Genomic DNA, 27379 nt, shown 5'->3' with positions numbered 1-27379 from the left:
TCAAATGTAATCCAAAAAGCAACCTGCCACACAAATATAAGTGATCACTCATGTGCTCACTCATACTCACTTTTACATCCTCTACTTTTTATTTTACATCCACTCTGCTGTGAGATGATAGTCCTATTTAAATTACCGACCTTACCTCATTTGCTTTACCACTATTATTAAACAAGCAACAAGTAATTATTATACACTTCAATACACACACACACACATGCACACGCACACACACTCACACACACACACACACACACACACACACATGTATGTATATGCTCAAGCAAAGAAGATAAGAAAAAAATGGTGGGGGTGGATATAATTGCTTATCTTACAGGATGAAAATGAGCTTTTTAACATGGATGGCTAGAGATACAAGGGGAATTGGATCTAGGGTCAATTAGAGAGCTAATGGTGGGCTCAATCTTCTATCAAACCGCTGTCGTGTGATTTTTGAGAATGTGCATGCTTTCATCACTTGAAATGTCAGTCCTCTAAACTGCAAGAAAGCAATAGAGAACTAATAACATTCTATATCCATACAAGTTGGATATACACAAGATTTGTGTGGGTGGGGGGGCGGTTTGAAGGGTACCCACAAAATATGTTTTAAAGTCAGAAAATCACAGTCAAAACGAAGAGTTATAGTACTTTCCTTGTTGGGAACAGCAGGAATGTTTTAAGGACAATCGGACTCATTATCCATTAGTGCCAGAAATTGGGGAAAACAATCCCAATACGTACACTAATTAATGCACCACCCTCACGACTTTGTAAAAGAAACAACTTTACACTGGGTCAATCTGACAAACAAAATGACATGATTATTTTATTTCTCAAGACATAAAGGGCTTAACATTCATTGATTGACAGGAAATAAATTGATTGTGCCGGATATTCTGGGGAGGCCAACAACCACATGAAAGCCATATTTTGATGGATTTAACTCATCTTGAGTGCATTGCAATTTGGTGGATGTGCCCAACCTGCGTTACACTGTGTTCAAAATTGGGATTGCACAAATGGAAAAGTGCTTTGACAGAGCCCAGGACCAATTGGCAGTGAACCGAAACGACACAGAGTTGAAAGGATTTTTGTCATGTGATGTGGGATGACTCCTTCTTGTGGCTGCCTCAGCCAGCCCTGAGATCATCCATCCATCCATCCATCCATCCATCCATCCATTTTCTAATCCGCGTATCCTCACAAGGGTTGCAAGCGTGCTGGAGCCTATGCCATCCATCATCGGGCAGTAGGTGGGGTACATCGCGAAGTGGCTGCCAGCCAATTGCAGGGTGCACATAGACAAACAACCGTTCACTCTCACACTCACTCCTCGGGACAATTTAGAGTGTTCCTTTAACTTGCCATGTATTATTTTGGAATGTGGGAGGAAAACGGAGTACCCAGGGAAAACTCACAGTGGCACGGGAAGAACATGTAAAATGAACCGTGTGTACCGTGTGTTCAAATGGGCCACCTGTGATACCCACTCAACACTGATTGCAGCAGATGATTATGCATTGCAGATACTGGCTGTACTGCAAATGTGTGTTCAAAAATAATTCACTCAAGGAGTTTATTACAGTGGATCAGAATATTTGTGTGTTGTTTGCTTATCGAATCAAAACAGAGGACCTTTTGATTAAAGTCGCAACAACTTCTACACTTGCAAGATCGGCATGCCCAGAATGACTGAGAATGTACAGACATTTGGCTGTTGTTTTTTTTTTCAAGCAAAGTTACAAATACAGAAGCTGACCCTTGGAATCGCATAGTGATGAAGTGAGTAATGCCGTGATGGCAGGAAATTGTTGGGTGACAGCGCAGAGCAGAGGCCTTGTTGGAGGGAAAGAATGACTCATTGACAGGCACTCAGAATAAAGCAGATGCACAGAATATAACTGAGTGGCCAGATGGCTTGGACACAAAGGCAGAACATTGGCTTTGTGCCGTTGTTTAAATATTCGACTGGTACAAAAATCAATGTTACTGTGTAATCAACTGTGCTAATCAGGATAGAAAGGCTCTGTTCGTGTTTATGAGGTTGCAAATACGAAGGTAAGAGCACGTTAACTTGACTTCAAGTACTTGACAACCTGGTTATAGATGAATGTTTTCATGAGTTTGATAATTAAAAAGGTCGATGTCAAATATTCCTTCCCTTCCTTTCCTGCTCTCCTGCACCTGCATATTTGAAAATGAAAGACTTGTTTGTTTACTGTAATAACAGTGGTGACTAATTGACTCTACAATTAAGGATGGTTTTCTTTCTGGCAGGGCCATAGGCCTGTGTAAACATTTTGAACAAACAGGGACAAACTATGTCACCCAATAATTCAATTCAGGTCACGGGGAGTTGCCTCTTTGCTTCTGGCTCACTCACTGGAGGAAAATCTAATTTACGGAACCTCATTATTTGCTTCTTGGTCTCTCTGTTTGCCATACGTCCAGCCAGCTAAGTCATAATATTGCATGTTGTTGATATTACGTCGTCGGACCAATAACATGACCTCATGATGAAATGACACTTGCAGCTTGCAGACCTTTGTGAAACAAACGTGACAAATTAAAAAATGATGACTCTGTTCCAAGACAAGTTCGTCATTACACTGCCAATTAGAAGAGATGCTTTTTGACAATGTTCACCCTATAATGCCATTTGTATCATATTTGATACGTGGATTTTCATTATGTAACTCATTCTTGATATTACATTCAATCATCAAATTTGATACTGCAGGTTTAAAATATGATTTTCCCCAAATTATCATTTTCAAATGTAATATGCATAATGCTTATAAATGTGATACAACAAATATCTAAAACAACATGATATGGCAAACATATTTTTGTGGATTTTGTTATAAGGGTTAATGAACATCTCAGTTCCCAAAAATCGGATTTTTCTGGTTATTCCTTGATGGGCCAGGCATTAGAGGGTTAACAACAGTTCCATGTTTGAAATACGCTGGAGAGAATTTGGCATTTATTTTGATGTCAATCGTTTTGTTTTCACGGGAGAGTTGACCGTAATTCAACCGAAATAAATTATTTATCCGTGGCATGTCTGCAGTCAATCCCTATGTAGTTATGTGGCAGCAACGCTGCGTTTATCTTGTGTATGGATGTAGGCGGTTCACCTTCACATCAGCGTTGTGTTCTGACAGTGTCTCGGTTGTTTTGATGTGGCCCCGAGTGTGATGTGAATTTGAATGTGATGTGCGCTCAGAGTGGTCTGCCAAGGGGAGAGTGAGGCACACTGTCACAGACTGATGATTTAAATCTGTTTCCGTCCACTCCCATTTAGGCAGTTAAATCACACACGTACAGCGCACTGCCTTTAAGTGACTGAAATCAGTGATGGTCATTCTAGCCAGTCCATAGACAACACGCTACTGAGTGATTCATCGTAAAGAAAGCTTCCGAGTTCCCGTTGCAAATACCGGTAATATTAATCTATCGAACATGCTCTCCTCAGAATTTAGTTGTATTTTTTACAAAAAAGGAATGTCAGGAGGTCACGCTGAGCTCAGCCAGTCTTAACTCTGCCACACAGGCGTTAACAAGAATCTTAACCAACATAAACAACAACCCAAAAAATATTCTGCTTTATCTTCACGACTCTCTCAAGGTTAAGCTGAAGTGTTGCCGCTTATTTGACTCTTCCTTCTCTCAACGCTCTCTGTTAAGTTGCCCCTTCTTTTGCAATAAGCGTGAGTGCAACTTATGCCTCTGAGCTGAGGCAACCCATGCAGCACAAAAACATCTTTGCTTGCCTTTCACGCCCGAGGCTGAGCTCCAACCCAGCTAGCAGGTTTTCTCGAAGGCATTCTGTTCAACATACTTCCTCTCCTGGAGTCTTTTCTTACATTTCCAGCTCCTAGCATCACACTCCCTTGGCGCGAAAATTTGTATCGCCATTCAGTCACAAGGCACATATAGAGACGGACAACCATTCACACTCATGTTAACACCGTCACTGAGTGGGAATTAAATCCATGCTGTCCGCACCGAAGTGCACCTCTACACTACTATAGATCTAGCTACTGAAGTTATAGTTCAAAAGGGGATCAAAAGTGTCATCCCAGCTGACTTTAGACTGGTCCTCGGCAATAGCAGGGCACATATACAAAGTACAAGTCCACAAAAAGCCATTTACATTCACCCCTATGGACATTTCATTCTTTAATGAAACAATGATAGGCTAGCTTTGGCTCACACTTAAATTACATGTTGACGTGTCTCCGTGACCTTTTCTCCTTGCTTGGTCTGCCTTATCTATCTGCACTCTTGCACATTTGCGCAGTCACACAATGAAAGAAAACAATACATTGTTGAGGTTATATTGCGCTCCTACGTGCGTGTGGCTAAGACAGTGTCAGACAAATCTTCTGCATCAGAAAAACATTTTTCAGCCACGTGTTGATCTTTCTGGAATCCATAAAATAGTAAAACTGAAAATAATATGAGCATTAGAGGACCGGCGAATGTTTCCCCTGAACTTTTTAGCAACCCTGTAGGTTTTGGGAATGAGGGATGAAGCTGAAGTACATTGAGAAAAGCCACGCATGCACAGGGAGAATATTGAAATTCAAATTCAAGTCAGGAGATGAGAATTGAACCATTGACCAAACTTTGAAGCAGTTGAGCTGAGCCCTAAAGACAGAGTTTCCCTCAAAATCATTGAGATAAAAATCCTTGTGTACTTAATAGTCTTGACACAAACTTACAAATGTTTCCTCATTTCCCCGGTGAATAATTCACCAGAATTCAGGCAAATGCAGGATGTTGGTATTTATCAAGGTGTCCTCATGCAAATTTGGATTGTTTAGCCTTGATGAAGCTGCATTTTAAATCGTGGGACCTTTTGTTTTGTTTTTTTCCTTCCCCGCTGTCAAAGCATCAGGATGTTTCTCTAAATGTGCTTTTTGATCCTTCTTTTTTTTTTTTCCATCCTCCCTCCCAGTGTTGTTACACAAACGGGTTAAAACCTCTGTTCCATAGCTTGCAACGGCCCTTGATTATTTACTGAAGCTATTCATTACAGCTTTACACATTTTGTTGTTAAAATAATAGAACGGATATGTGATTGCAGCTCATAAATGTTACACAATCACTTTGCCCTGAGCTGTTTGCATGATGCTGTGGTTCAACTTCACGCCAAGTGAGGTGGAGAGCAGCAGTTTCACCTTGGAGGAAGAAGGAAAGGCAAACCAGCCATCCCTCCATCTGCAAAAGTCATGCTTATGCTGTAGCATGTAAAACCTGCATATGTATTTTATTTTCAACACTTTTTTTTTAACGGACCACTAATCAGTAACTTATAACTATAGAGTCAGACAGCAAAGCATTTATGTGTTTTAATCAGTTTGTGTTTCTCATTCTTCTCAATCACAATTTTGTGATTTATGAGTACAACATTTTCATTTAAAACAAAAAGTCCACACTGCTAAGTCCACAGGCGAGGGAAATTTTTTATTTGGTGTTTGTAGATGAATTTATTTTCTTTTTTTTTTGTCTGAGTCCAGATGGTTTTGTCCAATCTGTCCCAGACATCATTTAAATCTCAAATCATTCTGCATAAACTGTAACATAGCCTTATAACGTGCACGCACGCACAAACCAAAACGTTTTGTTCCTCACTTTTGTCTTCTTTTTTCAGTTATTTAGGATGGTATTTATTTAGTGTTTTTTTTTAAGTTCATTAAGTTGTTTTTTTTTTTTTTACGTATCAGCCCCACTGAAATGTCCTCTTCTCTGTACAGTATCACACGTTAAGATTTGTCCTGCTTAGTTGTATTATTATTATTATTATTATTATTATTATTGGGTATTTGTGTTGCAGTAGCAGCTTTAGCAGAAAAGAAGTCCTTATATTTTGCTTTTATGTCCGGCTCTCAATGCACATAAAAGGTTATGTGCATTGCCATTGTTTGCCTTTTCCTCATCAGAGTGCATGCATGGATTGCAGAAACGGACAGTGTGGTCAGACAAAGAAATAAATACACAGCTCAACATTTTTAACAGATTGCAAGTAGGACTGGGCATTATGGTTGAAGTGTATCAGGAAGTATTTTATCTCATTTGATATTGAAATATATTGTATAATATACATTTTTTACTCTTCAAAATAAGGATCCAGAAGATTCATATTTCTATTGATATTGATCACTTGTCTATCGCAGTACATATATTGATATTTAATTATTGCCCAGCCCTAATTACAAATTTCAATAGACATCTTAATAGTTAATCCTTGGTGGAGTTGGTATTTGTTTTTTGTTGTTGTTTTTTAATTAAGGAATGATTGGAAACAAGTGCATGGCTGCGTAGGTTTGACCTCGCCTTTTTCAGTCATTACTTCGAATCAAGTGCCAAAGTCAAACCTACGTTGAATATTTGTATTGTGGAGGACGCCATACTCTGCGGCACTGACATAATACAATTCACATGGGTAAATACAATACAGGGTTAAGAACTCAAGAAGGGTTGCAGGTTACTCTGCAGATTACCGCAAAAAAGGTATTATTTTGGCTATAATCGTATCATCAGCAATGTTACGTGCAGCTTAGCCCGTACAATAGTAATAATACTGTTAATGTTTGTTGGAGTCACAAATCTGATAAATCCCTGGCAGGATCATTTTAATGCAAAGCAGTGAATGTTTATAACCAAACATGTTGACACTGATCGACATTTTGATTTCTGTTCAGTCCCTCCTCCTTATCAACATATCAGAACCCCCTTTTTTTCAGAGCATGAACACGTGAAATTTATTTGAATGAGCTTTGCAAACTGAACACTGTTGACATGAATCAGAGAGACAGCCAGCGGGGACTGTATGGTACTGGTATTGTTCCTTCGTGGCCTTGCTTGCACGGATTCTTCACCGCTAACGCGAGTGCCCTGAGGTGGGAGGAGAGGAGGAATCATCAAACATCAATGTGCATTTATAACCTTCTCCAGTCGTCCTTTAGACACATGCAAAACATGCAAGATGTAGCTTTCGGTGTTGCTACCACTGCTAAAGAAAACGAACCATCAGAGATACTTATTCAGGGCTGTGAAACTTGTTATTATAAGATAAGATAAGATATCCTTTATTTGTCCCACAATGGGGAAATTTACAGCCTCCAGCAGCAAGAATGTATGTAGAAAGAAGAAGAGAAAAAAAACAACAACAAACATCTTTCAATTAAATACAACATGAACACAAATGGATAAATTGCAGTACTATTTTCAATTTACCTTCACATCATTCAATTATCATTACCACTATGATTGTTATTTTTTATTCATCAGCCTGACAGCAGTCGGTAGGAACGAGCGTCGGTATCTCTCCTTCTTGCAGCGCGGGTGTAACAGTCTCTGGCTGAAGGAGCTACCAAGTGCTGTCAGGGCGGGCTGGAGGGGGTGGGAGGGACTGGCCATCATAGCTTTTAGCTTAGCTAGCATCCTTCTGTTGCCCACCTCCTCCAGAGTGTCAAGGGAGCAACCCAGGACAGAACTGGCCTTCCTGACCAGTCGCTCCAGTCTCTTTCTGTCCCGGGCCGAGATGCTGCCTGACCAGCAGACAATGCCATAATAGATGGCCGAGGCCACCACCGAGTTATAGAACGTCTTAAGGAGTGACCCCTGAACCCCAAAAGACCTCAGTTTCCTGAGTAGGAAGAGTCGGCTCTGTCCTTTCCTAATCAGGGTGTCCGTGTTTGTGGACCAGTCCAGTTTGTCGTTGAGAAGAACACCAAGGTACTTGTAGGAGGTCACCCTCTCTATGTCCATACCCTGGATGTTCATCGGTGCTGGTGAGGACTTTTTCCTGCAGAAATCCACAACCAACTCCTTAGTTTTCCTCGGGTTGATCTGGAGGAGATTCTGCTGGCACCAGTCCACAAAGTCCTTTGTCAGTCCCCTGTACTCCCGATCATCCCCTTCTGTAATGAGGCCAACAATCGCAGAGTCATCGGAGAACTTCTGAAGGTGGCAGTTTGGAGTGTCATGTCTGAAGTCCGAGGTGTAGAGGATGAACAGGAATGGAGCCAGAACAGTCCCCTGCGGCGCTCCAGTGCTGCAGAAAAGCCGGTCCGACTCACAGCTCTGCAATCTCACGTACTGCGGCCGATTTGTGAGGTAATCTATGATCCATGCTGTGAGATGGTGGTCCACTGCGGCGTTCTGCAGTTTGCCTCCCAGCAAATTGGGCTGGATGGTGTTGAAGGCACTGGAGAAATCAAAGAACATGATTCTCACATTGCAAACCAAATTGTAGTTAAACTTGTTTTAAAATCTTTTTTGTTGTTGTTGTTGTTGTCGTGACATCCAAACATCCGAACAGTCCATTTCTTCAATAAAATACCAACAGCAACAGAAAATTTTGATGGCAACATAATGTAATTGTATTGAACGTAACAAATTTATATTTGATGAACTTTACAGACTAATTGTACGCGATTTAGCAGTAGTAGTAGTATTTGTGTGTGCGTGTGTGTGTGTGTGTGTGTGCGTGCATACATTACGTCATCGTTTCTACTTCTAAATGTAAATAACTTCAGCAATCATTTCTCTCTTTTCTGACACTCTTTGAAGTAGATTTAATGCGAGCAACGCTTTGATCAATCACAAGCTGCTTGAGTCACATTTCAGCGTGTCCGCCAAGTTCTAGGAGCTTTAACATTGTTATAACACACAGTTATCTCAGCCAAAACAGATTCAATGCTGTTATCTCCTGCTTTTTGTCACCCATTCACGTTAATGGCAATTGACCTCGACGACACGCCTCGTTAGAGTTCCCGTTGGTGGAATTTCACATCAATAGGCCTCAGAGGAAAAACAATTAACACAATTTATGAGAACCTACATGCTCTACTGTTCAGTTGTATTTAACTTTGGGCCTCCTAAAATATAGGACAAGGCACATATGCCCCCCAGACCTTGACAATTGTACACCAATGTTTTCTCCTGATTCAAGGTTTATTTGGCATTTTGTTTCACTCTGTTTTAAGATACCTGAGCACACATGCTGTAAAACCAGCTTTTTTATGGTAAATGTGCATTGAAACATGTGTAATATTGCCTTTTCTGAATATTCCTATAATTCCTTGACTGTGTGATGTCATCAGATTGGGACGGCCCGGGGTTGACTGCTTTTGTCAGCACGAGAGCGGTGCAGCCATTCTTCAACTTCAGTTCCTTATCAATGAGGTAAGAGAACTACTTTGTCAAAGCATCAAGACACCTGTCTATTATTTCTGGATGATTTGGGTGGAGTTTCAATTACATTTGGACGATGAGGTCAAACTATTCCTAAAAAAATATATCTTGGTCGGATAATGAATGGGTGTATCAATACTTTTGTCCAATCTGTATATAAACGCGTCTGAATATTTATTTGTACATGAAATTGTATAAAACTAGTCACCATTTGCTTAATTGGGTCATGTTTATTAATGTACACAGTTATTCAATTGTGTTTTATAAAGACGTGTAAAAATATTGTTGTTCGAATAAAATAAAACAAGACTGTCAGGAGCAGTTATCCAAATGTGGTTAGCTTTAAGATGAGATCAATAGAATTATTGTTGGCCATATGATTAACTCAGGTGTTCACCTCATCGTTGATGTTTGTCAATGCCCCGCTCTTGCATTCAAGTGTGTGGGCTGCGGCTGCCCTGCTCATGCTTTGCTTTCTCAGAGTTTCCTCTTGACATTCAGTTTGATAGATTGACTTCATCGATTAGCGCAAATTGGCCACTTTTAAAAGGCACTGTCGAATAGCAGTACGAACCTTCACTGCGTCACACAAACAGGTTGTCAATCATCCATAAATGAATTCAACTCTCGCGCCGCCGCGGCTCTCTCTCGTCCATGAGCTGAATCATTAGGCAGAATAGCAATTATGATCAGAGAGTGTGTTGTGCAGGATATTATTAGACTAATTATGTTGTTTGTTTGGCTGCTTTGAATGTATTATTTTGCCGAATGAATAATACAGTGAAAAGAGAAAGGCTGCTAGTCAAATGAATGCGCGGTGTAATCAGGTGTACGTTATTTACTTTCTCGTTTACCGCACTGTTAACAACATATGTTTCAAAAGATATCTCAAATAATAACACAAAACGCTTTTCATAAAAGGCTTACCGGTAATTAAATAGACTGCAGTTCATTGAGGAATAATGAGGGTTGTGTCCAATTCATAATTCATAACATGTTTGTTGTACCTGCGGTCACCACAGGTCAGTTTCATTTGCATGTTTGTAACAGGACTTTGGGTCACGAACACTTGTATCACTTGGATGAAGCTACACAAGGCCTTCGGATTATCAGAGAAACTGATTTCGTAATTTATCAATAAATCTGCGTCTTGTTTTCATTCATCTTGTTCTCATCGATAAATGTAAATGTGTTTGGCTCACACCCTCATTTTTCTCAACAGCCGCTTCTTTTATTCAAATCACAGCTTGGATGATGATGTACAAAACAATATGTGGCACACAGACGATCTGGCACGAGTGCAGAATGGTTCCCTGGAAAGCACGTTTTATTTGGGCAAAAAAGTATATTGCAGAACAACTGTTATTTTATTCGAAACGCCACAAGAAAGTCAAACAGATACAAATAATAGTTAAAAGTTAGAGAACAAGAGCAGAGTCGAAAGCAAGGAGAAGCGCTCGTGAGAGCAACAGGAGATAAATCCTTGCAGAGCTAACACCAAATCCAATACCGGTACAAAAAAAAAGTCCTTCACTGGACATGACAGCAAATCACGTTTGACTTTTTTTTTTAAACCTTTCTTGAGAATATTCCATATTGCTAACTTGCTGGTTAGTGTGTGATTGGACCTAAAATATATCCAATTGTAATTTGTTTGCCATTTGTTGTGTAATCTATTCCTGATTAGTGTCATTTACTTTCTTTACCTTTACCTTCTCCTAAAACACATATCCAAAAATCATTAAATCTACTAAAAGAGGGAAAAAAAGTTTTTCTTAAATTTACTGGATGCCGCTCCACTAAAATAAAAGCATCTCTCTTTTTTTTTTTTTTAATGAGTTGAAGATTATGTAGATGATTCATGTGACGAATGCGGTGGCCTGTGGCCAGCGAGCTGATAATATAAAACCAAAATTAATAAGAGGAAAAAGCTGCTTTACACTTTTTAATACCGAGATTACATTTTTAATCTAATACTAATTCTTCCTTGGGCTCCAGTCTTAAAAGCGTTCGAAGAGGTTCGCCGTGGGAGTTTCACTGTAAATACAATCTGTTATGCCTTGAACAAGGGTTGAGCAAGTTACGTTTTACAAATTATTATTATTCGTTTTTGCTCTAGTTTTTGATAACATCTTTGGTTTCTGTTGTCCTGCAACCCTGAACAAGTGTGATATAAAAAAAATAACGGATGGATGGATGTATTGTCACCTTAGATACAACTAGTGACCTGACTTGCGAGTTTTTCAAGATACGAGCCGTCATTTAGCAATTCTTTTGTTTGGACTTGTGAGCGAAAAAAGAGGCTTCAGTCTGTTTCATACCACTGAGTTGGTGTTTATTGTCCAACTAAATATAAAACAAAGATAAGTACACGTTGTGTATTGAAAACAACCAAATAACTTTGCCTTTGAGTCTGGTAACACATAATGGGAAATGCTATAGATGGGCTAACAAATAACATCTATTTGGCTGTATGTGAATGCTTTAAGATAAGATAATAAAACCTTTATTTTTCTCACAGCACAAGAAATAAGAAACATATATATTTGACCATAAATGTGAAGCAACACATGTAGACAGACAGTATAACAATACGTTCAGGCAAATTTTCTTTATCCACTGGAAAACAAGGACTAATATTACTGCAGATTATCTGAGTGACATAAAATAGTCAAGTGAAACTTTTCAACATGTATCTGCATTGCAGTGGTCGAGTCACAAACACACCAGAAGGAGCCGCAGTGAATTAATCATGAAACACAGTTCAAGTCTTTACGTTCCATTGAATCAAGTCATTACTTTGTGATTTTATAAAGTACAATTACAGAGAGCTAATTTTCTTAGTAAAAACAGATTACAAATACATGTGTTGTGTTTTTGAGGGAGGCTGCAATGCATTAATGGTGCTTCCATTTATTTCAATGGTGAAAGGTGATTTCTTACACAAATTTGGTTACAGAAAAGATATTAATGAAATATCTTAAGGCTCTACTATGCTTATTCCCCCTTCTCTAATCATACAGTGCGAGTCAATGTTTCACTTTGTTTAAACTTTAAACTTTCAACTTTTTAAGTCTTGTGGGGGGGGGGGTTGTTTGTTTGTTTGTTTTTTTACTGACACAGCAAGTGTGAAAAGGTACTGAAAGAAATTATATTCCAGAATTCTTGACTTGATTATTTGCTCAAGTTTTGAATTTGTGTTTTTTTAAATTGCCTTACTAACAGGGTGCATTAGTCACAGCCTGCGCAGATGACACGTTACACTTGTGGAATCTTCGTCAGAGGCGACCGGCTATCCTGCATTCACTCAAGTTCAACAGAGAAAGGTGAGCACCTCTCCTTAGACACACAAGTTGTGATAGGCTCCAGCTAACCCGCAACCCTAAGTAGGACAAATGGATGATGGATGGAACATAACTCGCACTTACTTTAAAATGGATCAAATTTCACATAATAATTCAATAACAATTCTGTTGAAAGTCACCCCTCCCCCCCTCCCACACACACAAGATATCTCTCTTTGGGATGCTTAGAAGCAGCAACTTCACATTTAACATCAACAAACTTTAATGGTAAACAATGGTTTTATGTAGAAATATTGAATTTGAAAACAGGGTCAGTGCTAAGAAAAAGTAAACTCCGGAGGAAAAGCAGAAAAATAATGGCTCAGATGCCTCAGGTGTTTGACAATGGAGCAATCCTCTCCGCCTCAAACACATTTCACAACACGACTCCTGCTTGTTCAAACTGAAGATTGATTGCTTGACTTATTTATTTTGCTGAACAGCAACTCAAGAAGACTGTTGAATCAACATGGTTATTTTCCAACTGAATGAAGTTCGAATTATATAAACTCGAATGTGATTTCTAAAGCTAAACTCTAACAAGGTGTTCAAGCATCCATTTACCCATTGTCCCCGCCGACTTATCTTGTGTTGAGCCACGTGAAGCCTGTCCTCGCTGACATTGGACGAGAGGCGAGGTAACCTGTGAAGGACTAATGAGCTGTCCAGGGTGACCCCACCTCCCATCCGATGTCAGCAGTGATAGTCTCTGACTCTCCGCAAAACCAAAGAATGCAATAGTGGCACAGATGATGAATGGCTACTTCTCCACACTGCACTAAGAGCAAGCACTTGGCAAAAGTAAAGAAAATAGCTTAGTGGATGAACATGCATCAACCTTGACCAGAGAGTGCCAACGAGAAGCACAGTGAGAGCTGAATGGGGTTACAAGAAAACGAAATGACTGGATGAAATGAGGCAGTAGGTTCTTCAACTGTTTTCAAAGAGCCTCTGGTCTTTGAAGCACCGTTCTACCCGTTTTCTCTCCCTCTTGCCGGTATAAGGTATGACAATAATAAAATGTATCAACATTGTATTCCTGCAAAATAATCCAATCCTTACAACGCACAGACATAATCTGATTACGTGTTTTTTTTCCTGTATCTGTCGCAGTATACAGTTACCTTTTTTGTATCCGTTATGTAACACAGTTCTGTGTATTACACCACAGGCACACATGTGTAGACGAACAAGCATTCCCACTCGCATTTACATCTACAGACAATTGAAAAAATATGCATGTTTTGGGAATGTGGGAGAAAGCTGGCCAACCTGGGGATATCGAGGTCAAGGTCAAGGTCAAGGTCATCTTTGTCAAATATACTTACGTATGACATGCAGCATAGATGAAATTTCTTATCGCATACAAGCACAGGGCGAATAACCAAACGCCACGCAGGAGGGCCAAGATTCAAATATGGTGCCCCTCAACTGTGCCACCTCTCCATGCCCCCCAATTTCTGAAGATCCCCCCCTGGCCCCTCGCACCTTCCCTCCAAAAAAAGAAAAATGTAAAGCAATAAAGATGTGTGTCTCGAGACTTGTGCATCAGGAGCCGCGTAATATGTATATTTTTTAATAGGAACGTGATGTTTTCACGAGTCATTGTTAAAAATCCTCTGAATAAGATGGTTTATTCTGAAATCTTAGCTACACATCCAATCTGCGCTTTGCACATTCCCACACAAGCACACAGAGGAGGTTTGCAATTGCGTTTTGATCTCTGAAACAACATTCTATACCTGCCTTTTGGGTGCAATGTGGTAGGAGGCCTTTGCAGCAGTCGAGCAGTGAATCATGCTCAAAGACAAAAAAAAAAAAGGAGCATCGTGAGTCATCTTTCAAAGGTGGTAACTTACTATTTAACACTGTGTCTCCAGGCTCAACCTACAGAAGCGAACGCCCTCACTCTGAGTCTCCCCTCCGAATAATGCATGAATCACTGGAGACGGTGGAGACAATTGTATTGTGATCGCTGTCACTCACTTTCTCGTGGCTGTCACTCCCAAGTAATTTCACATCATTATATAATTGGACGTTATTGAAACCTTGGATACGCTTCTGTGCGCAACTGAAAGAACATCTTTTTGTGTGTGTGTGTGCCTAATGATGACACATTCATGTATTTTATCAAGCAGTTGTGTTGCGTGCAGTGCTTCAGCGGTCGACTTCTCAGATGACCACACAGTGGTCAGATAGCGAGTCATGGCTCCTGCTGGACGACTTAAGAGGAACACACACATACTGATTGTTGTTGTTGGTTTTTTTTTTTTTACATCTTTATTGATTTTTAAAAGGTGAAAGACCCTACACGTCAAGGGCTTTTTTTCCCCTTCTTTCTGCTGACCAATTTTGTAAGCCACGCACAACCACAATCACACTGCTAATTGCAAGTCTCCCCAAAAGCAAGAGTCTGTGATGAGAGACAGCCTGAGTGCTGCTGCGGCAGTGCATCATGACTGCATGCCGAAAAAGACAAAGGCGAAGAAAGTCTCGTAGTAGAAGAAGAAATCAAAAAAGTAAACTCTTAGCTTATTTATCGTAACAACATTGCAGTCACAAGTCTTGGACTTGTCACTTTTGCTATGGTGGATGACTAATTCGACATGACCATTTCTTTCCCCTATTTGTGTCCATGCTTCAGGGAGCTTCCAGATTAGCTACCACTCTGTTTCACGTCACAATTACGGAGTCTATGGCTTAGACCAACTCGGTGTTGACCACATGCAAGGATTATGAATATTGAACAGGTTTAACGTGAATGATTTTTACAATGGCCCGAAACTTTTACTGTGGCCAGAACACCTCGCCACAAATTAATCACTCCGGATAATATTTGAGAGACATCCAAAAGCAGGACTTTAACTGACTTTGCTTGCTATGGAGGGAAAATTTGCATATGCATGTGCAGCCCCTTTGGACAGGCCTTTTTCGTGGTGATGTCATACGTTTACACAGCCGCTTGTTGTTGCATGGAGTAGATATGGATCTGGAAATCAATTTAAAAAAATGCATATGGTAAGGCAGTTCCAATGGAAAACTAGGTGTGACAGTGCCATGCTGTGATTATGGTTGCTCCGCCAACTTGATTTTATACTTCAAGTTATGCTGCATAACAGGGAGAATACTTTATGTGATGCAGGGCATTAATTAAATGAAAAGCATTCAGGTTTCTTTTCCATCAATGGTGCCTAATCACTCTTGGAAAATAACTATCTATTCAGGTTTGGAATTTTCTTATTAGAAAGAAGCGTACTTGGTCGTAAAAACAGCTGAGTGGCAAGGATACCCTTCGGATAGGCATGTCTCCTCAGTATGCCGATACTGAGGAGAAAAAGACGCAGAGTATTAAATGAAAATTTCAGGATGAGTTAGCACATGAATTCAGTGAATGAGTCCTGGCGTGGCTGCCTTGAATAGGGGCAATTCTTAAACCTCATTTCATTAATGTTGATACGGTTGTGATATGACGTGCATACTGCTGTTTAGTTTTAAATTCCGCATCACTACTTTTCTCGATTTCAGTCAGCAGAAGTTTTGACATCTCCCATTTAGTGGACATGTTTATTCTGTTGTTGGTGACTGTTCATATACACTACGCGTCACCAGTGATAACAAAACAGCCACATTTACTGTAGAAAGCGCCCAACAAATGACATCTGAATGTGACCAAAAGAATGGAACAGCAGTTTAGAAGAAAGACATTTTGTTGACTCTGCAATAATGACTATAATACATCACAGCCTATTATGGCAAGTCCCCCACCCCATGGTATCCCACAGCCCTCACACTGTTGTGAGCAGTAAAGAGTATACAACTTAGTGACTGCTGTAAAAAAAAAAACATTGCAATATCACATTTATTATCTCCCAGCAAAAGTACAATAATTCAGTGTACACCAGCTCATATTGTTCTTTGGATGACATTGAAGGAGACAGACTTTGCAATACCCCCCCCCCCCGCCCCCCACAATTTAAAATCAATTCACAGTTCACATACGTGTTAACTTGTGGCTTGTTACACTCTAATTCAAAAATTAGCAGGGGGGGGGGGGGGTTCTGGCTCATGCAAATATCAAGTTGTGCTCTTGTTACCATGACGACAGGGTCAGAGTTTGGCAATGTGAAGAAGAGATCTGTGTTACCAATGTCTTGAGTTTTTTTTATTTTTAAATCGTCAATTGTGGAATAACTTAATTGGAAGGAGGTGTTTCACGCTTCGGCATCTAGACTGCAAATGTGTGCCACTTATGCAAAGCCACTAGTGGCTGATTCAAGTCAAATTGTAAAAACACACACACACACACACACACACACACACAAACACACACACGCACACATTTATGCATATTCTATCTAACCTCTTTTCTCCTCATTTTCTTTCTTGTTCTCCAGGATCACATTTTGCCACCTTCCCTTTCAGAGTAAATGGCTTTACGTGGGGACAGAGCGCGGGAACACACACATCGTCAACATCGAGTCCTTCATTTTGTCTGGATACGTCATCATGTGGAACAAAGCCATCGAATTGTGAGTCATGAAATCTCTGAATCAGATGTCGCTGATGTCACCGGTGGAAGATACATTTACCGGCTATGTGGAACATAGCATGTCCAGATGAAGGGATAATCATGTGATGTTGCTGATGTACTTGGCCAGTGTAGTCATCAACGGAAAAAAAAATGTTTTACTCAATTAGGCATTCATTGTAGAGATATTCCGGAAATCACTTGTAGGTCAGAGTCACCGTGGCCTCACGCTCAGTGAGACATTTATCACAAATGTCTTGTAGAGTAAAATGAGGAAGTATTGACATTTTAGAACCCAAATGTCAGGGAGTACCTAACAACCATGTATTGTATGTATTACACACAAAAGTCTAAAACTAATCTTAGTTTTTAATGATTGACATCACGCAAGCATGAGCCGAGAAAGCATGCTTTGAAGACGATACTGCAATAATAGTCATGAAAAGTAACGACAAGAGGTTTCAAGCTGAACAAACGTCTTGCAGATTTGTCAAAATGTCGTTTTTGTTGCAGCCAATGTAGATTGGCATCTTATATCAACATCAATTGCAACCACATTGGCTTTCATGCGTCTGATAACACTTTTTTCCCCCCAAATGTCACCCACCCACGTCACACTCTCTGGTGTTACGCTGACAAGCGCCTTGCTACCATGTCAGTCACTCGCCACTTCCACGCCGAGCCATCTTGTTCTCTTGTGACATCCCAAACTACAGTCAACAGTCATAACACTGTGTGTGTGTGTGTGTGTGTGTGTGTGTGTGTGTGTGTGTGTGTGTGAAGACTCTCACAGAAAAGGTCTCAGATGCCAAGTTTACATTTGGGAGTCAATAGAGAAGATATTGTTTAAAAAGAAAAACATCTGTGGGTTCTCAGAAAGAATCTGTGAATGAAGGTCGTGTCGATTCAAGCATTATTCACAATGCAGTTACATTCTGAAATATGTAATACGTTTGATTGATTCTCTACATTCCTGCCTCCCTTGCAGGACAAAGCCTCTAAGATGCATCAATTGTTAATGTAATTAAAAATCCATATTAATATAGCACTGCGGTCCTATTGTTTGAATTGAATATGGATTAAAAAAATTCCCAAACGTGCTCAGGGAAGAACTCAATGAGTCCACCAACCGGGATGTAACATTTACCTCAGAATATCAATACAAACATGTGCTGCTTTTTTTTATCGGTTGTCATTTATTGATTAAGTTTCCCTGAGAGAACTGCAGAAGACTTCACGGGCGGCACTAACAATGCTGCAGGGTTCAAAACAGATTGTAAAAGTCTGTGTCACATACTCAATGACAATCGACGCATAGGTAGCACCGAGGTGGATTTGTTGGACAAGCGTAGACTGCGATGCTATGGTGCATCAATCATTCAACACTTTCAGAACAGCAAAATTTGTAACCAGCACAGTACAATTCAACTGCAGTAAATTCTTCCATATAGGCTGATTATTATTGTGTTTTGGCATGTACTCTACAGCCATTATTTTACGAGGTCGCGACTGGTGCAATTCCTACAGTTAATAAAAGTGTTGAGAACAGTTATAGATTCTCATCTCTCTACATGGATTTTGCTTTGTTGATTAAATAAATAGATAAGGAAATGCATTCAGGACACGGCAATCCAATTTGCACACTGGCCTTCAAAGAGTGAAAGCTGTCCCTGTGGTGTAAATATTTTCTCACCGTCAAACTCCATTGTCTGGGGATTATGCAGTTCTCAAATAATAACACATATGTTGTTTCAACTACCATAGCAATGAGATCGTTGTGCCTCTGTGTATTATGACCTATCAACAGCAAACGTCAAGTCAAGTCAAATCAACTGTATTTATAGAGCACTTTCAAACCGCCATCGCTGCATACAAAGTGCTGTACATGGTGCAATTTAACATGCACAATAAACAGTAAGACAAATCGGTAATAAAGGCGGTAGAAAGCACCAAATAGTAAAACCAAGAACAAATCTAAGTCATGCTGAGTCGAATGCCAAAGAATACAAGTGAGTCTTGAGGAGGGCTTTGAAGATGGGCAGCGAGGAGGCTTACCGAATGTTCAGTGGGATGTCATTCCAGAGAGAGGGACCAGCAACAGAAAAGGCTCGATCCCCTCTGAGCCTGAGTTTAGTTCTTGGTTCTTCTAATAATGTCTGGTCCACAGACCTGAGGCGCCGGGCAGGTGTGTAGGGGCGGATGAGCTCAGAGAGGTAAGCTGGCGTGCCTAAACAGGCCTAGTTCAGCTAGCTTACTGCTAACAAATGATGGGAAGTCCCATAGATCAGCTAATGAATAGCATTTATGTGCCGTTTTAAGCAGCGGATAATTAAACATAAGCTGCAGTGGCTCATTGAATATTACTGCATCTTGCTGAATCACTTATACTAGTGGTGAAATTCTTCCGTATTGGTGTCTGCATGACTGCATTATACTGCCCCCGACTGGCAATATCACACACAACGTAGCTGAAAGGAATTCATCATGATGCATTGTATGTCTTTGTACTTTTGTACAAACACAATATATAATCTTATAGAGTGCTATTTTTCTCATGAAAAGCACGTTAAAATTTTTTTCTGGAGGGAGACTAGAACGGATTAATGTGATTTTCATTCATTAAAATGGGGAAGGTGAGATAAGTGTTTTTGAGTTACGAACTTGGTCAAGGAATGAATTAAGCTTGAATCTTAAGGCGCCACTGTATATTGATTATCTACAGTGCACCCTGACACATTTGCAGTTGTGCATTTTTAGATTCACTGATTTGTGAGTTTTCCAGGGTATTCTTTGCTATTTTTGCTCACCGTTTTGCTATTTTTGTGCTTAGGTTAAGATTGAGATTTTGCTTTCACATCATCTTGTGGCATTTTCAGGCCAAGAAACTTGGTTGAGGTTTGGGAAGGAGCTTTGATTAGTCAGGCCATCTGTACATGTCTCATAAATATTCAACCCGCGTGATTGAAGAACGAGTGAGAATATATTTTTCTTTAACAAAAGCTCAAAATGGAATATAACAGAAATCCATCATTGCATATGCAACCTTTAGCGTGCCTCTTTTCACTGTCGCTCTTTTTCTTGTTCTCTTTTCAGATCAACGAAAACACATCCAGGACCTGTAGTTCATTTGAGTGACAGCCCAAAGGATGAAGGCAAGGTGAGGCGGAAAATAAAATGAAGTAACACCTTTATTTTGACGTTATATGTGACAGATCTCAACTGATCTAACGATAACGCGGTAATACTTTTCCCCTGCCATCTCACATGCACGCACACGCACACGTCCACTCACACATTGTTCTCGGGAGGCTTAAGACAATATCTTTTGAGTTTTGTTGTTTTAGAGTCAAGCCCAAAGACAAATCAGTACCAAAAGTGTCAGGTGGCGAAAGCTGCAAGAGGTCATTGACAAGCGCATTGATTGTCGCAATAGTTTTCATAGCCACTGGAAAAAAATCTAACGTGACAAGCTGCGAAGACATAAAAACAAGACACGCTCACAGCTGCCGCCTCTTGTTGCTCTGAGTGACATCCGGCGAAGTGTTGCATGCATGCCGCATTCAAGGGAAATAGAATCGTTTTGTATTTGAAGCCGCGATGCAGGCACCTGTGATTTTTGCAAAGCACTGTCGTCTTTATGTGACGAGAGTGATTCTAACAGAACGTTTGAACAGATTGAGAAAAGATTTCTGCTTTGTGTGCGCTCAAGCATCTGAGTGAATTTAATGACTCATCTTCAAGTGTGTATAATGCACCACAGAAATTATTCCAAGGTGATAAATCCAATTTGAGAAAACACAATCATGTCACAAGCTCATTTTTTTCATTTTAATTCTGCATAATGCTCTCTGAAAATGGGCTCTAATACTGATTTTTGAATTACTATAAAGACCTCTTGGATGTGTTTTTCTAATCAAAAAATTACAGGCAATCAACTGTTGCATATTAAGTCAGGCATTTGATTACTCACCCTGATAAACCCGCGATATTTCAGTACTTATTTTTGATGGAAATATAAATGGTTTTTCAGCTGCCAAAACCCCCCGAAATTATCGAAGAATATAATCACATACCAGCTTTGAACAGCGTGATTCGTATTAAAGACTTGAAATAACGTGCTGTAGTTGCTAATTTCATGTAGATTTGAAGATTCTTACATTTTGAATTTGAAGATGACATTATGGGTTACCCCTCGCTTGGCGATTTACATATGACTAACGTTACCGTATAGGAACTGCACTAAAAGAGCTCAGACGTCTGCTGACTGCACAATTTCTTCAAGGCGTCCTCCTTTTTCTTTCCCACCTTCCCTCATCTTCTTGATCTTCCAGTGTGAGATGTCACTCGTCTTTCCTCTCAGTAGGATGAACACGTTCCGCCTCTTTCTTTAGAGCTACCCTCCTAAAAAAACGCTTCCATCTAGGCTGCTGGAATTTTGTCAGCTCTGCGCAACTTTCATCCAGCGTTGGATGTGGGTCCTGCGTCCCTATTTTTAACCTACGACGTTAGCTATAGTACGTGCGCTCAAAAGTACTCACGCAGACTCGGAGCTGTGTTTTGCTTTTTTTTTGCCATAGAAATCACAATGCAGAATGTAGTGAGTATGATACAATGGCAAACAAAAATCTATGACAGTGTTGTCAATTTTACACTTACAAATGAGGGTAGTTTTTGCTTCACTGACTTGTAAGAAGCACGTGTTAGTGTATTGTAGTCGGTTTTTCTTCTTTAATTCAGATGTCTGTTTCTTGGTACTGTAATAATAGCTCGGGCAGAAAGTGGAACTGTGGGAAAAAAAGGGGAATTACATTATTGCTTTCACAGCGCAAATTGACTTCTATTACTTGACATCAGCAGAAATCTTCCAAGAATATGCAATGTGGCCTGAGCTATGGAGAAAAGAGGTTTTGAAAATAACGGTTGCACTGACTACATATGCATTAAGACGGTCAATAAATGAATACTGTTGTCGTTATGTGGCTAATTGATCATCTTTCACCCTTTCTAGCTTCTTGTTGGGTTTGAGAGCGGGACAATAGTTCAGTGGGACCTTAGGGCCAAAAAGGTCGATTTCAGAATCTACTATGATGAGGTACGTTCATACAGTCTGCAAATACTGAAATCATTGGTTTAAAAAGCACTCAGAAATAAGCAAAGATTTAATACAATATGAATTCTTGGGAAGATTTCCTCATTTGATTTCATACAGTAGGGTGTCTATTTTTAGAAATGAACAATAAACAATGAGATACGGATGTGCGCAGTTTACAGATAGATAAATTAGCTTTAATGATACATCAAAATTAAGATACGAATCGTTTCTCCATTTCTGAGCTATGGTTGGATGCACGATTCAAATTATTCAATCGGCAAACATCAGGTATCCCCTGCAGCTATTTGCAAAGGAAAACTGTCCCTGTGTTCACTTCTGTTCCCCGCAAACGTGAATTTTGTGATTATTTCTTTGGAGGTGGATTAACATGTTCGCTGGTGGGGAAACTTTTTTTCAGCACTTATAAATATTCTCAGTCTTGCTGACTTAGCGATTTCCATCTCTGTTCTCAACAGGGTAGCCGAAATGCTCCCATACTGCTGACCTACAGAAAATCAGCATAGAGGAGCTGCAATTTACGTGTTTTAGAAGTACTAGCACAAACTGATTATGGGGATGGGGGCGTTACTTTTTCAATGCATACCAATATAAGTGCAAGTTAACTTGGTAAAAAATAGTCCTTGTACCATAATATTGTCATTTTAATCATTGCAGTTACTCCTCTCTCTCTCTCTCTCTCTCTCTCTCTCTCTCTCTCTCTCTCTCTCTCTCTCTCTCTCTCTCTCTCTCTCTCTCTCTCTCTATATATATATATATATATATATATATATATATATATATATATATAGCGGCTGGATAGCTCAGTTGGTAAGGCATCGGTTTGGCATACGGGAGACGGTGGTTCGAATCCCGCTTGGGGCAAAAATGAGCACATAACACCATCCAGTGTGGGTCCTTGGGCAAGATCCTTCACGCTAATGCCTACCTCATACAATGATGAGAGACAATAAAACGAATGACATGCCGGCTCAGACGTCGCCCGGCCAAACAAGGTCTGCGTCAGGTGCCGGGGAACCAGAGCACCTTGATGAAAAATGGGCTACTGGAACAAAGCGAGATGCGATAACATGGCTCTGTTGGAATGCTACTACTCAAGCAACCCTAGTCAGAGGGGTTACATGCAGAGAATGTGGGCTAAATGGTTACTTCGAAACCCACAGTCACGGTTGACCGCGAAACAACTAGTAGCTCAGTGTTCCAACATCCACAAACGGCAACTGCTGTCACAACTTGAGATTGATGAGGTACAACGCAGGTTCCATGGTGAAGGGCCCCAGGCTGCCAGATCAGAGGAGGAGGTCATACAAGAGATTGGGAGGCAACCCCCAATGAATGCAGATGATGAGATTGGGTGGCCAGGCCCAATGAATGAAATGCTGAGCGAGGCAGCAACTGACCTGAAAGCTAAGATCATGGCGAGAATGAAAGCTGGGCAACCTAGAAACCGATTACAACGGCTATGTGAAGTACCATCTGAAAGTCTCATAGAAAGTGTGAATGCAGCACTGAGGGCGATCCCTACCGTAACGATCACAGAAACCAATGAGCTGATATATGCTTCAGCATCAGTGATCCTGGAGACTCTGGGCTATAAGAGCAACCATGGAAGCCATGAGATACATTACCCACCATGGAAAAGACGGTTGGAGGCTAAGATCAAGGCGGCCCGGAAAGATGTGAGTCAATTAACGGAGGCCCAGAGAGGTGTGATGAAAAGGCCGATACCCGAGAGGTATATCCAGATGACCATACCTGAAGCACTCGAAACTGCCAAACAAAGGCTCCAAGCCTTGTCCAGTCGCCTAAAGCGGTACACGAAAGAGAATGAGGCCAGACGAATAAACAGGCTGTTCGCAACACAACCTGCGAAAGTGTACGCTCAGTGGCAGGGTCCTAACAACAGAGCTGACCCACCAAGACTGGAAACTGAAAGGTACTGGAAAGGCATATGGGAGAAGGAGGTTGCACATAACAGCAGTGCACAATGGCTGGTGACCCTGAGAGAGGAGCACAGCAACCTCCCTGAACAGAACCCGGTTACCATAACAGTGGCAGACATACAGGAAAGAGTCTCAGATATGAAGAACTGGACAGCACCAGGCCCGGACATGGTCCACACCTACTGGCTAAAGAAACTCACAGCACTCCATGAGCGCCTAGCAGTACAAATGAACCAGCTGCTGAGGAATGGGACTCACCCAGAATGGCTAACCGAAGGTCGAACCATCCTGATCATGAAGGATCCCTCAAAGGGTGCAGCCCCATCCAACTATCGGCCAATAACCTGTCTCTCCACAACATGGAAGCTCATGTCAGGCATCATTGCGGCTAAGATAAGTGGACACATGGATCAATACATGAACGAAGCACAGAAGGGCATTGGTAGAGATACCAGAGGAGCCAAACATCAGCTCCTGGTTGACAGAACAGTCGCACAAGACTGCAGGTCCCGACGTACCAACCTGTGCACAGCTTGGATTGATTACAGGAAAGCCTATGACTCGATGCCACATACATGGATCACTGAATGCTTGGAGTTGTATAAGGTGAACAGGACCCTAAGAGCCTTCGTTGCGAACTCGATGAGGATGTGGAAAACCACACTTGAAGCCAATGGCAAGCCACTTACCCAAGTGTCCATCAAATGTGGCATATACCAAGGTGATGCACTATCCCCACTGCTGTTCTGCATAGGACTGAACCCCCTAAGCCAAGTAATCACCAAGACAGGCTATGGATACCGCCTCAGAAATGGAGCTACAATCAGTCACCTCCTCTACATGGATGGCATAAAGCTGTATGCTAAGAGCGAAAGGGACATAGATTCCCTGATCCACACAACCAGGATCTACAGCAGCGACATCGGGATGTCATTCGGGCTTGAGAAATGTAGTCGGATGGTGACTAAGAGAGGAAAGGTAGTCCGCACTGAAGGGGTCTCACTCCCTGAAGGAACAATAGCAGACATTGAGGACAGCTACAAGTACCTTGGTATACCACAAGCCAATGGCAACCTCGAACTGGCAACAAGGAAAGCGGCTATGGCCAAATACCTCCAGCGAGTGAGGCAAGTCCTAAGAAGCCAGCTCAATGGCAAGAATAAGACCCGGGCAATAAACAGCTATGCCCTGCCAGTGATCAGATACCCTGCAGGAATAATAAGGTGGCCAAAGGAAGAGATTCAGACCACGGATGTTAAGACTCGAAAGCTCCTAACCATGCATGGTGGGTTCCATCCCAAATCCAGCACCCTGAGACTGTACGCAAGCCGAAAGGATGGAGGCCGGGGACTAGTGAGTGTGAGAGCCACTGTCCAGGATGAAACATCCAAGCTCCATGAATACATCAAGGAGAAGGCTCCAACGGATGACGTACTCAGAGAATGTCTCAATGGGGAACAGAAGATGAGGCGCTGGAAGAGGGACCATCATGGGAGGACAAGCCCCTACACGGGATGTACCACCGGACCATAACTGAAGTGGGTGATCTCAAGAAGTCCTATCAGTGGCTAGAGAGGGCTGGCCTGAAGGACAGCACAGAGGCACTCATCCTGGCTGCTCAGGAGCAGGCCTTGAGCACCAGAGCCATCGAGGCCCAGATATACCACACCAGACAAGACCCAAGGTGTAGGTTGTGCAAAGAGGCACCTGAGACGATCCAACACATAACTGCAGGGTGTAAGCTGCTGGCAGGGAAAGCCTACATGGAACGCCATAACCAGGTGGCTGGCAAAGTCTACCGAAACATCTGTGCGGAGTATGGACTGGAAACCCCAAGGTCAAAATGGGAAACACCTCCGAAGGTGGTGGAGAATGACAGAGCGAAGATCCTGTGGGACTTCCAGATCCAGACTGACAAGATGGTAATGGCGAACCAACCAGATATCGTGATAATAGATAAAGGGCAGAGGAAAGCCGTTGTAGTGGATGTAGCGGTCCCAAGTGATGGAAACATCAGGAAGAAGGAACATGAGAAACTCGAGAAATACCAAGGGCTCAGAGAGGAGCTGGAGAGAGCCTGGAAGGTGAAGGTGACAGTCGTGCCTGTGGTGGTCGGAGCACTCGGGGCAGTGACCCCCAAACTAGATGAGTGGTTGCAACAGATCCCGGGAACAACATCGGACATCTCAGTCCAGAAATGTGCAGTGCTGGGAACAGCAAGGATACTGCGCAGAACCCTCAAGCTTCCTGGCCTCTGGTAGAGGACCCGAGCTGAATGAGGGACGGACACCACCCGAGGGGTGAGATGAGGATTTTTTTTTTATAATACAATACTGATGTATTATGTAGTATAAAATTGCCAACATTTGTTTCTTTTATGTTGAAAATATGATTCATTTTACAACCTTTGTTGCAGGCCATCCATTCGGTCAGCTGGCATCATGAAGGAAAGCAGTTCATGTGCAGTCACTCAGATGGCAGCCTGACCCTGTGGAACCTCAGAAACACCTCCAAGCCCATCCAGGTCACATTCCCACATGGTGAGAATCAAAAACTAGCTATGAGCTGTTGCTTTGTTTTTTATTTAGAGACGGACTATAGCAGCATTTCATCCTTGGAAAAAAATAAAAATAAAAAACAATGACCAATCATTTTGCTGACACTATACAATGTGTGATATTTTATTCAGTGCAGTGTTTCCCCAACCTGAACTGAGCCAAGGCATATTTTTAAGATACGAAGAATTATCCAGCACAGAAATGACACAAACACTGATAAAATGAGGATCCCATCTCACTTGATTTGCAATTGATTTCCCCAAAGATATATTATTTGTTGTAAATAAGTAATAACTATCACCCCAATTATGGGATAATTTCTCATGGCACACCTGATGAAGTCTCACGTACTAATGTGTTTGGGAATCACAATAAACATTCTAATTCTGTAGTGCATATACAGTGTTGATTTGTCATTGTGTGAAAGTGACCATGGAGAGGACAGGGATCTGAGTAGGAAAAAAAAATGCACGATTCATAAAAACAGGACGCTTACGCGGGATTATGCAGCCCGTAGTTGTCAGCTGTGACCACATCATTTATTTGTGAATGACTGTCAATCTCTGATCTTAATCGCTGTCAAGACGTCAAATTTCTTCTAGCTTGTTCTCCAGGAGGGCAAAACTAGACAAATTATACCCGAATGTTATTTTATAGAGGTGCAACTGACTGCACTCTTGAGC

General features: G+C 41.2%; 1 protein-coding gene across 17 annotated transcripts in view; it reads left to right on the top strand.

The window, feature by feature from the left end:
* stxbp5l (syntaxin binding protein 5L) overlaps window positions 1–27379 on the top strand; it is a 107193-nt gene that overhangs the window by 40092 nt on the left and 39722 nt on the right. For all 17 annotated transcript variants that reach the window (XR_007965355.1, XM_052082082.1, XM_052082080.1 and 14 more), the window contains 6 exons: window positions 9123–9204; window positions 12439–12539; window positions 16952–17086; window positions 20179–20242; window positions 22094–22177; window positions 26555–26678. Coding sequence is in view for 16 of the 17 variants with exons in the window: in XM_052082082.1 (XP_051938042.1) it covers window positions 9123–9204; window positions 12439–12539; window positions 16952–17086; window positions 20179–20242; window positions 22094–22177; window positions 26555–26678 (590 nt within the window). In the remaining variant the exon portion in view is untranslated. The remainder of the gene's footprint in view (window positions 1–9122; window positions 9205–12438; window positions 12540–16951; window positions 17087–20178; window positions 20243–22093; window positions 22178–26554; window positions 26679–27379) is intronic.

This window comes from Hippocampus zosterae, chromosome 12 (assembly GCF_025434085.1).
Source record: "Hippocampus zosterae strain Florida chromosome 12, ASM2543408v3, whole genome shotgun sequence".
NCBI lineage: Eukaryota > Metazoa > Chordata > Actinopteri > Syngnathiformes > Syngnathidae > Hippocampus > Hippocampus zosterae.
The sequence above is the reverse complement of the archived record's forward strand: the minus strand, read 5'-3'. Positions and strand labels throughout refer to the sequence as shown.